The 11,988-nt window shown below is 37.1% G+C and overlaps 3 protein-coding genes across 4 annotated transcripts in view; 2 read left to right on the forward strand and 1 right to left on the reverse strand.

Moving 5' to 3' along the window:
* The window catches only part of LOC118738799 (proclotting enzyme-like), a gene marked incomplete in the record, with an annotated part of 90,879 nt that extends 89,242 nt beyond the window's left edge, over window positions 1-1,637 (forward strand). Inside the window, 3 exon segments of the mRNA XM_036469786.1 lie at window positions 457-593; window positions 654-1,239; window positions 1,297-1,637. Of these exon segments, the coding sequence (XP_036325679.1) occupies window positions 457-593; window positions 654-1,239; window positions 1,297-1,569 (996 nt within the window).
* A 34-nt stretch (window positions 1,638-1,671) lies between these two features.
* On the reverse strand, window positions 1,672-6,830 carry LOC118738797 (lon protease homolog, mitochondrial-like). 2 transcript variants are annotated; one of them, XM_036469783.1, is made up of 11 exons: window positions 6,376-6,830; window positions 6,016-6,274; window positions 4,823-5,150; window positions 4,626-4,755; window positions 3,693-3,997; window positions 3,398-3,627; window positions 3,147-3,339; window positions 2,710-3,073; window positions 2,295-2,653; window positions 2,041-2,230; window positions 1,672-1,977 (listed from the first exon to the last, which is right to left on the reverse strand). In XM_036469783.1, exons 1-11 carry the CDS (start codon window positions 6,736-6,738, stop codon window positions 1,831-1,833), a joined length of 2,868 nt encoding a protein of 955 aa, XP_036325676.1. In that variant the 5' UTR covers window positions 6,739-6,830; the 3' UTR covers window positions 1,672-1,830. The 2 variants fall into 2 exon arrangements, with proteins under 2 accessions (XP_036325676.1, XP_036325675.1); XM_036469782.1 differs by having other exon boundaries at window positions 4,823-5,204.
* Window positions 6,831-7,004: 174 nt separating this feature from the next.
* LOC118738800 (GSK3-beta interaction protein-like) overlaps window positions 7,005-11,988 on the forward strand; it is a 9,201-nt gene continuing 4,217 nt past the window's right edge. The window contains exon 1 of the mRNA XM_036469787.1: window positions 7,005-7,159. Coding sequence (XP_036325680.1) covers window positions 7,126-7,159 — 34 coding nt within the window. The 5' untranslated portion in view covers window positions 7,005-7,125. The remainder of the gene's footprint in view (window positions 7,160-11,988) is intronic.

The following is an 11,988-nucleotide window of genomic DNA, read 5'->3' on the forward strand; positions in this document are numbered from 1 at the left end:
AAAAAAAAAAAAAAAAAAAAAAATATTCCGGCGAACTGATAACCTCCTCCTTTTTTGGAAGTCGGTTAAAAAGAAGTTTTGTTCATGCGTTATATGGAAGCAAATGCGCAACACCCTCCGCAAAACAAAATCTAAAAAATCAACGGTAATATTTAGCGACTTGAAACTTGCAATTAAAAAAAGTCGAAATTTCGATGAACATTTTTTTTAGTTTAGTAAGTTTTTGTGAACTTTGTGCAAGCTTTAAAACTTTAACTGATGTGGTTGGTAAGTTGCCAACAGCATCATTTTGAATTTTGCTGCTATTATTTTGAACGCCACTGTATAATTGGTTTGAAAGTGCAAGGAAGAAAACAGGTTTTCATGCAGCAATGAAAATTCACATACTTACATATGTATGTATGTACATACATATACATATAATATGTATGTATGTATATCATTTACTTTATATAGGAAAACAAAGACTACGGTGACTGCCGCACTTCGTTGGGAGAGGTTGGCCGTTGCCGACACCCACTCTATTGCCGCATACCTGAGTTGAAAAACGATGTTTGGCGCTTAATCTCGCAGTTGTGCATTATTGAACAAAAGTATCCATATTTTTCCCTTTTATTGTTAACTAAATAAATTCATTGCTATTCTCGTTTTAGGTCTATAGGCGTCTGTTGCACTGACAACACCGAGAACCGTTCCAGTCCCCAAGTTATTGCTGATGTTAACAATAATGGCTTGGAGGAGGCACGCATTGTCAACAAGCCCGAGCAACGAGGTTGCGGACTTACCACCAAACAATTTCCACGCATTACTGGCGGCCGTCCAGCGGAACCGGATGAATGGCCGTGGATGGCTGCGTTAATACGTCCCGGTTTGCCATATGTGTGGTGCGGAGGTGTGCTTGTCACTGATCGCCATGTCCTGACAGCAGGGCACTGCGTCCACAAATTCAATAAAAATGATATATTCGTGCGCTTGGGCGAATATAATACGTTGTTGGTTAATGAGACACGTGCGCGTGATTTTCGCATTGCGAATATGGTGATACATATCGATTACGACACGCTAACTTACGAGAATGATATTGCGCTGCTACGTCTGGATCGTGCTACACTCTTTAACACATACATCTGGCCAGTTTGTATGCCCCCTATTAATCAAATTTGGGAGGGGCAGGTGGGCGTAGTCACTGGTTGGGGTACACAAACTTTTGCCGGTCCCCATTCGAATATTCTTATGGAGGTAAACAGTCGTATAGCATTGATTTCATTGTTTTCCATTTGCTTTCAATATCCTTAGGTACTGCTGCCAATTTGGAAACTTTCCGACTGTCGAAAAGCGATGGTTGAGCGCATTCCGGATACAGTACTGTGCGCTGGCGTTCGTGAAGGCGGGCAGGACTCCTGCCAAGGCGACAGTGGGGGTCCATTATTGGTACAATTGCCCAATCGTCGCTGGGTCACCGTCGGTATTGTCTCTTGGGGTGTGCGCTGCGGTGAAGCCAATCGTCCTGGCATGTATACGAGCGTTAACCATTATATGCATTGGATACTCGAAAATTCGGATATTTAATGTCGTTAAAACATCTTAGTTGTGTCCTTAAAAAGTAATATATTAAATAAAAATTTTGTCAATACTCGCTAAAGGATTTGCTTTCATAAAACAGTTTTAAAGTAACTAACCTATAACATTATTATGTATGTATATTTTTAAAACAATTACAATTTAAAAATAGAGATACGAATAATGGTGTATTCGTATAATGCTTAGCATTAACTTATCGTTTAATTCGCAATTTTGGTTTTGTTTCTGAGAACACTTTCTTGCCGAAGACTAATTGGGAAAAGCGATTTTATATACATCCTCGTAGCTGGTAGCAAAATGCACTTCAATACCATCGGTAATGTAGGAAGGTAGCTCAGCGAAATCTTTTTTATTTTCCTCAGGTAATATTATGCAAGTAATGCCTGAGCGTTTTGCCTGAAAAATATATACATATAAAATTATCAACTATCACTATGTAGAATAACATGTTAAACTTACAGCAATAGTTTTCTCTTTAATGCCGCCAACGGGCAACACTCGTCCTTTAAGGGACACCTCACCAGTCATGGCTAAATTTTGACGTACTGGACGATCCGTTGCCAAAGATATTAACGCCGTTACAATGGTTACACCAGCACTAGGTCCATCTTTAGGTGTAGAGCCTTCTGGAACGTGTAGATGAATGTGCCTACAAAATATAAAGCTTTTAAATTCCTTTCAGAGTCTACGAATAGATTTTTATAGACGTCTACCCTTTCTCCAGGAAAGTATTTTCAGACTTAACATCACGCAGGTAATTTCGCGCCACTGTCAATGCGATTTGTGCAGATTCCTTCATAACAGTTCCAAGATTTCCAGTGAGATGTATTGAACCACTAACATCATCGTCCTTTGTGAGTTTGCCTGTTTTACGTGGAGCTGTTTCAATGTAGAGCGATGAGCCGCCCATCGCGGTCCACGCCAGACCCATAACCACGCCGGGAGGTGTATCTTTGTACATGCGATCCGATGAGAATATATGTTTCCCAAGGAACGTAGTCAGATTGTCAGCCGTAATTGGGAAATGGTTGCCTTCCTTTTTCACAAAGCGATAAGCTACCTTGCGAACAATCTATAATGATAGCAACGTCAGAAAATAAGTGATATAGGAATCGTTCATTTTCATACCTTCTCAATATGCTTTTGGAGATTTCTTACACCCGATTCCCGGCAATAGCTTTTAATGAGCGTTGTTAACGCCTCATCATTAATAGTTATATGATCGCCGGTTATGCCACAGTCACGCATCGCCTGTGGTATCAGATACTGGCGTGCAATAGCCATTTTTTCTTCTGCGACATAACCGGACATCTCAATCAACTCCATACGATCACGCAAGGGTTCTGGTATGGTATCGATAACGTTTGCTGTGCAAATGAAGAGCACGTGAGATAAATCCACGGGTACATCAAGGTAATGATCGAGGAAATTTGCGTTTTGTTCGGGATCAAGGAGCTCAAGTAATGCGGAACTGGGATCACCTTGGTAGCCCCTGTAAGGCGGAAACATAACATCAATTAATAGCAAAGACTTTAATATTATAATTTATTTCCGTGCCAACTTACTTGCCAATTTTATCGACCTCATCGATCAGAACCAACGGATTTTCAGTCTTAGTTTTCTTTAAGCACTGTATCAGTTTACCGGGCATTGCGCCTACATAAGTACGCCGATGACCTTTGATTTCTGCCACGTCAGTCATCCCGCCAACACTGAATCGGAAATATTCACGATTTAAGGCGCGTGCAATGGAGCGAGCTATAAAATGCCAACGATTAGTTTTAAAGCCATAAGGAATAATTATAGCAGTTAATACCAATACTTGTTTTTCCCACACCCGGTGGACCATGGAAACAAAGAATTTTTCCCTGAGTGCTGCCTTTCAAGTGGCTTACTGCGATGAATTCCAAAATACGTTTTTTTATATCCTCCATACCGTAATGATCATGATCTAGGATTTCCTGCGCTTGTTCCAAACTTAAATTTTCCGTACTCGTAACGCCCCATGGAAGCGAAGTTAACCAATCCAAATAGTTACGCGTAACACTGTTAACAATTAGCATAGGTCAAATAATTTTTGTAAGCCCTGAGCAGAGGTTTTATGTATTTACTTGAATTCTGAGCTGTGGCTTTCCAAGAAGTTCAGCTTATTCAATTCCTCATCAATGACAGTCATGACATTTTCGGGAACTGTTTTGTCTTTTAACTTTTCGCGGTATTTCTCGCCAATGGCATCCTTGTCATCTTTTTCTATGCCCAATTCTTTTTTGATTACTTTCAGCTGTTCTTGGAGTATATATTTTCGATGCTGTTGCTTTACCTTTTCTTCAACTTCACGACCAATTTTCTGTTGCAATTTGGAAAGTTCAAGCTCTTTTTTTAGCAAAGCCAAGGCAAGCAATAAGCGCTTAGGTATCTGAAACAGCATAGAAATTGAAAGATGTGAAATGTTAAATACGATATACATATACATACATATACCCGTGTAATAATTATAAGCGCACCACAAATTGGCAAGTTTTCAAGTTTATTTTTTGTTATTTTTTTATTAAAATTTGCATAGTTTATTCTTTAACTAGACCGCATAGGCGCCAGTTTCAAACTTTGTGCAATGTTAAAAAAAATCAACAATCTTTCGTAAATATTTCTAGCTTTCTAATTAGGGAGACTTTGAGTGTGAAGTTTTGTAGCCCATTCAAAATTGTGAAAAAGTCAACGGTAGGTCCTCGCTACAAAGTTTGAAAAATGTATTTATTCGGATTTCGTTTAATTAACTGTATTTTTATAAAAAAAATAACCAAAAAATAAAGAAATTCTTAAAACTTTTTAACATGTGGTGCGCCGCGTGTTTATAAATGTAAATTTGTTACTTATGCCTGGGTCACACATGTGGTATAGAAATTATAATATCAAGATTGTAGTTTGCCGTTGCTACTTAGAAACTACAATGATTTGTAGCAACACACGTGCGGTAAACATCGTAATATTGATTCCATACTACAATGAGTGTCTCTAGCACTACAAAAGGTTACGACGTTACTCACATCCATTTCCTCCATTATCTTTTGCAGTTCCTCAGGCTCTGCAGCGGACAGCGATGCACCTAAGTCACACAGGTAAACTGGATTATCGACAACACGTTGATTTTGATGCAACATTTGCTGCAAACTCTCTCTGTGGTGAAAATAAAATATTAATTCTTTAAAAATCAATATATGTATTTAATCTGATCTCAAGCTACCTGTACAAAGGATTCATTGTTATAATATCCCTGATGGTTTTTATCACTTCCTGAGTGAGTGCCTTAACCTCCTCGGTCTGTTTGTACTGTTCATGCTTAACATTTTCCACTTCAACCATGAGCACAGGTTGTGGGACGGTTCCAGTTGTTGGTGGCACTTGCGGTGTTCCCGCTGAAGGTGGTACAGCATTTCCAGCTGGTTGGGCTACTTCTTCTATTTTCTCAGTGGGCACCTTAGCACCTTGAGTAACATCGCGTTTGGATATACGACTCGAGCGCACTTTGCGCGCCAATTTACGTCGTTCCAATTCGTTTTGTTGTTCTTCAGCTGGGATGTTCAATTTTACATTAAAGAGTGGAAAATGTATTGTCGTCTTCTTCTCTGAGTGGAGAGCGTTGTGACGAAATATTTTCTTATACATAATGTCACAAGAGCACCAAAGTATATGATAGGAGTGGGAAAGGTTCGATTGGGTTGTAGGCAAGGCACATTAAACAGGTAGTATCAGTAGAGCAAAAACAACATTTGCGTCTATTTTGTTGTTGCTTCTGGTATCGAAAGTGTCAACAACTGTTCTGAATTTTTTCTTCTAAATCAAAGCGTGCCTTGTGAAATACAAAAAATTATAAAAAATAAAAAATTGAAATTGGAAAAAATAAAAATTGATGCAACTTTCTTTCCTAGTAAATTTGTTTGCTTCTCGAATCATTGATCCATCCTTTGCAAGGCCCAGTAATCAGCGGTCGTGCTGCCGAGTTGGGCGAACGTTCCAAAAGCTGCTATTCAATCGCTTGTTTTGTATGGAAAAAGGTTTCACAAGCAAATGGATTTTAACAACTTATAATTTTCGTGACAAAAAATTAAAAATATTTGACATTTTCGAGACCAAATAATTTGAAAATAAATCAAATCAGCTGCTCTACTGATACTACCTGTTCAATGTACCTTGGTTGTAGGGAATTTGCGTTCGAAGTGATAGGCTTTGTGTTAGCAGCATGTGGTTAAGGGTTTTGGTTATTGTTTGAATGCAACAATGTCATATACATACATAGTGTTTTTAAATAAATAAATTTAACACTTTGGCAGCAACGCGCAATCAATAGATTGCGCTTGTAAGCTTCATTTTGTTGCACTCTCCTTTCCCACTTACGTTATTTACGGAAATTTTCGACTTGAAATTTATAGTTCTTACCTTTCGGTGTAGGCACGAGGTCCTCTAAAAGCTGTCCAGTTATTTTAACGCGTCTATGAGCCACAACGACCATACGTAATTTATCGCCCAAATCTTGAAGTTCCTGTATTTGCGCAAATGTACCAACACTGTACACATCATCAAGTTTTTCAACAATTTCCGCTTCATTTTCATTGTCCTTTTTCATGAATACACCCACATACGGTTGATTTAACTTTACCTTGCGTCTTATCAAATCAATTACCATTGGATGCGAAACCTGAAATTATATAACACGTGTTAAAGTAATGTATGCATGTATAACTTAAAATAATTATGTATGTTAGAGAATTTTTAACGGGATTGGCATTCGTAACGCACTTCTAGAATTTTCATAAATCGCGGAAAGACTGGATTACGACGTGTTGCCAGCAGCGGCAAATGCGGCCATACTTCCGGCACTGCCACGGTCGCCGGTAACTGAGGGCCCTTATTTACAATGTACTCCGATGTTTCTACTTCTAAATCCTCCTCTTCATCTTTTTTTCGACTTGTGCAATAATTACGCGAGTTAACAGTCACCGTTTGGAGCACAAACGCGCCGCTGCTGGCGTCGAAGCGTCGCTGTACCGCTGCATATCGCCAATTGGAACGTGTTAGATAAAGTTTAGCATGTTGCTCTTGCGCCACTAAGCTACCAACGCTGCGAGTAAATGTGCGGTGTCGAAGTAAACGAGAAAGCATTTTCCGACCACAATTTCAAATTGTTTAAAGCAAATTGCACTCCGAAAATAATAAAATATATCAGATCTGAAAAGGAATATTTTTACTCAACGGCGCTGGCTTCTATTATCACTTGTCAGAATGAAATGACATTTAAAATCAGCATGACAGAAACGTCCAGAAAAAAGTTCCATTGAAAATCATATGGGCAACAGTGTTTAGTAGGCAGATAGTGACGCAATAGTGAAGCATGTTTTGAAATACAGTTCGTACATTTTAACCTGTCTATAGTATTTTTGCTAAAATATTAAGTTCGGAATAGAGCATCAATTTTATGATATCAATGGATAAATAGTTTTAATACAGAAAATACGAAGTTAGCTTGACCGGCAAAACGGCGGTATAGCTATGTTTAGTTCTCCTTCAGTCATGCACAGTGATGGTCAGTATAAAAGTTCCAAATATTATTTCTATTCAAAGCGGGATCTACAGTCAATTAATAAAGTTTAGGTACAGCGGATTCTTTGTAATTCGGGGAACTGTTAATTATTTTATGTTTCGCACATTTTTTATAAAAATATGGGTAATTATACAACAACAACTCTAAAAATCAGAGTTCCTAATCTTTCTTTAGAAATAAATTGAGGTGCAGTTCTTTATACTAGGTTCACATATAAGTAATCTGTAATTATAACAAGATGCGATTGTTTTTGCGAAAGAGAGGAGAAATGCCAAAGTAAACAAAAATGTACGCTAGCAAGTAAAAGAGGTTTGTAAAAGTATTTTTAATAAAATGTTAAGTTAAAATATATATTTATTGCTTACTATAGCAGAAAAACGTGATCACGGTGGCACAGAGAAGAAACATAACTTTTCCTTGAGATGTGAGAATAACAAGCGCAACAAATTTGACGGCTAATAATCTGAGATTTGCTTGTGTAAACGGGGTGATTAAAAAACGAGCTTTAATTGAGATAATATTGATATGTGAACATAGTTTTACGCCATTCAAGTTTATAATATTAAAGTACAAGTCAGAGCTAGGAATTCCCACTGATTTTACATGAACCAAAAAGACAAGATCACGCGGGAGTAGCCCGTTAGAATCGCATTTAGGAAAAAGTTTAACGATTTTGACATTAGCCGTTTGTTTACATTTCTTCGTTGTTTACAATTTGGTGGTGGCTTTTTACTGCAATTTTCTTCATTTTCGCCTGTGACAACATGTGTACAAATAAGGTAAAGAATAATTTAACACAACGGCATAATTTATAGAAGAATTTGCATAATAAAAATGATTATTCATGCGTTCAACAATTTCGCGGTTTTTTCCGTTCTCTTCGTTGTTTACTTCTTACAACAAAGATGGCGCCGAGATTTCGGCAGCTAGAAAATAACTTTTTTCTTTCTTTCCTTCCCGCGTGATCTTGTGTCTTTCGTTCATGCAGATTTAGGCAAATTTTTTTGTTGAAGGTGTCGGGAGATCCCAGGTTCAAATTAGGGATGCAAGTCAAAAAAATACATCGATGTTTTATTTCGATTCGATACATCGAAATATAACATCGATGGATATCGATGTATCGTTTAAAAACATCGATATTTTCGATGCATCGAATGAAAATATCAGCAGTTTCTTTCAGTTAAAAATATACAACAAGAAAATGAAACCATCATTACTGCGATAAGTCTATAACTCACAGTGAAATCTATTAATTGATTTAGGGCCAGTTTTTCAGTGCCAGTTTAAACTTAGATTAAGTAAACTGAGTTTAAATTGAACAGCTGGCTGGCATTTGATTGGCTGATCTTAGTTTAAACCAGCCAGATCGGGCGTTTAAACTTAGTTTAAACCACGCCCGTGCACTAAAAAATTAGCCCTTAAAGAGTTATAAATCCCAGTTTTTTCTGTTCCTTTGAAAAGCCTTCGAACAAAATTTTCAGAAGGTACGGAAGTGACGACAATTGTTTAATGTTTATAACCATAATGAAGTATTAGCGCGTAAAAAGTTGTATGAACGACCTATCGCAACTCCGGATTGCAAATGAAAAATTTTTGTAAAATGCCGCGCGTTAGAATAAAATAAAAACCTTTGCAATTATAGGAGCGTTCCTTATCTCCCAGAAATAGTCAGAAAAAGTCCGAAGTAGTCAGATTTAGTCCAAAAAGCGATCCTTAACTCGGAAATGACAGCAAAAATGAGAGAGCAACAGTCAGTGAGAGTGACTCTCATCAGTCCGAAGTAGTCAGATTTAGTCAGAAGAATTTTTTCTGGCAAAATCCTGAAAAGTGTCAAACTCAACTGAATTTAAATTAACGGAAATTAAAGAATACGCTAAAAGTGAGAATAATCTAAAAAGTAAAAGAAATGAATTGAAATTGGAAGAAGGCAAAAAATAATTGATATAGCAAGTGTTTATTATGCTTGTGCTTGTGTGAATGTGTTTTGTACGTACATTTCTGTTCTTATTTGACGTTAGTTTTGTTGTTGCCATTCTCTGGACTAAAAATTTGGTTTTTTGCGTTCCTTTACTTTTCCTGTTATTCTCTTTTAGTGAGCGCATTTTGCTTACGCTCTGGCATTTTGACACTTTTCAGATTTTAGTCCAAAAAGATAAGGAATGAACCTTATATTTCGATGCAGCCTTAATAAGCTGTGTCGCAAGGTTGCAAATTTTGCGACAAATTCGACATTTGAAACAACTTTGCGACGTTTCATGAATTCCACAAATATAAAGTGTGCCAGCTAGCAATGACCCATGATTCAATAATACAAGGTGGTATCAATTGTGACAGCTCGATTTGGCACTGCACACACAGTAGAACGAGAAGAAAAACGGGAAGAAGCCCCATTTGCTTTTTATACCCGAGCGCACTTGTGCACAAGGGTATTATAACTTTGTTCACATAACGGTTGTTTGTAACAGGAAAAACGAATCGAGATAGATATAGACAAATGTATACATAAATTATCAGAATGAAAAGAGAAATCGATTAAGCGGTGACTGTCTGTCCGTCCGTCCGTCCGTCCGTCCGTCTGTGCACACGATAACTCGAGTAAAAATTGAGATATCTTAACGAAACTTGGTACGTGAACTTCTTTTGGGCGTGGGACGGATGGTATTGAAAATGGGCGAAATCGGATAATAACCACGCCTACCTCCCATATAACGGTAATTTTAAGAAATACGAAAACTGCGATATTTTAGTAACTACTGAAGATAATTCACTCAAAATTGATACTTACAATGAGTTTCAGACGGAAAACATGAATATTATAAATTTTTGGGAAATGGGCGTAGCCACGCCCACTTATGGTTACATATGTATATCTTGGCAACCGCTGCACCAATTTCTTCCAAACTGTTGTTGGCCTTGGTACAGCATACTAAATGGCTGAAAATTTAAAAAATCGGACAATAACCACGCCTACCTCCCATATAACGGTAATTTCCAGAAAAACGAAAACTGCGATATTTTAGTAACTACTGAAGATAATTCACTCAAAATTGATATTTGCAATGAGTTTTAGACGAAAAATAAGAATATTACAAAATTTTGGCAAATGGGCGTAGCCACGCCCACTTATGGTTACATGTGTATATCTTGGTAACCGCTACACCAATTTCTTCCAAACTTGGCACAGTTGTTGGTCCTGGTACAGCATACCAACTGGCCGAAAATTTCTAAAATCGGACAATAACCACGCCCACATCCCATGTAACGGTAATTTCGAGAAATACATAATCTTCGATAAATCAGTAAATATTGAAGCTAATTTATTCAAAATTGATGATTGCAACAATTCTTTACCAAGAAATACGTTTATGACATAATTTTGGCTTAGCACCGCCCACTTGTGATCACATATATGTATCTCGCGAACCGTTCTAGCAATTTGTACCAAACTCGGTGTGGTTATTGTGCTTGCCACATAAAAGCAAACCGTTGAAAATTGTTGAAATCGGACTAAAATTGAGGCCGCTTTTCATATAACGGTAAATTTCAGATATGCTTGAAATTTCAATATTTCGAAATTTAAGGACGCTAATTTACTTAAAATGTAAACACCCCGCAAACTTTAAACGCCTAAAAAATATATTAAAGGGGTCCGTAAAGTAGCATCAAAGTCATATTATGAATTTTTGCAGTGTTAAATAATAGTTGGTTGTCGTTTCAAGTTCTCTAAGCATTTATTTAAGCTTTTAAAGTTTTCGACATTTAACAATACGACACTTACGACACCTTTGTGAATCCCTCAAGTATATTCGTAATGAAATGAAATAAAATAAGATAAAATACCTTTTTTAAGAAAAAAAATGTGTATACTGAGAAAAAATTAAAAAATATTCAACTATATTATTAGGCAAAGAATTGTTAAAGAAGTAACACTGTCTCACCTAAGGCAGTCAATATGGCGGAATTAGAGCGAGAAGCTGCCAACTGATAACACATGTATTATTGCATCATGAGCAATGACATTCTCAAGGCGAATTTATACAAGGTTGTGTTACCAAAGAATGTAGATAATTATGGAGCTGCGCTTACGACTGAGACGACGTTTAGCAACTTTAAATTAATAGTATAACCTGGCCCCTGAGGTTATAACGATACCTGGCCGTTTTTTAATGTCTGATGACATTGTTAATTAAAAAAATAAATAAATATTGGTATCATGAACCAACGACTACAGATCACGCAATCCGCCATCGTTGTATTTGTAATCGAATTTAAGAAAAAAGTTTTCGTAGTGTTTTTGATCACAGTATACCGTGGAAACACAATGCCGGCGAACGGCGAACTCGCCACAGCGAAATTACCGCTGTCAATAGGTTCATTCCTTATCTTTTTGGACTAAAATCTGAAAAGTGTCAAAATGCCAGAGCGTAAGCAAAATGCGCCCACTAAAAGAGAATAACAGGAGAAGTAAAGGAACGCAAACAACCAAATTTTTAGTCCAAAGAATGGCAACAACAAAACTAACGTCAAATAAGAATGGAAATGTATGTACAAAACATTCACACAAGCATAATAAACACTTACTATATCAATTATTTTTTGCCTCCTTCCAATTTCAATTCACTTTTTTTACTTTTTAGATTATTCTCACTTTTTGCGTATTCTTTAATTTCCGTTAATTTAAATTCAGTTGATTTTGACACTTTTCAGGATTTTGCCAGAAAAAATTCTTCTGACTAAGGGCCGGTTACTCAATGTCTGGTTAACACTAATCTGCGGTTAAACATAGTTATCGACGTTACCGACTCCCTGTT

This window comes from Rhagoletis pomonella, unplaced genomic scaffold (assembly GCF_013731165.1).
Source record: "Rhagoletis pomonella isolate Grant_MI unplaced genomic scaffold, Rhpom_1.0 Rhpom_scaffold_00005, whole genome shotgun sequence".
Taxonomy (NCBI): domain Eukaryota; kingdom Metazoa; phylum Arthropoda; class Insecta; order Diptera; family Tephritidae; genus Rhagoletis; species Rhagoletis pomonella.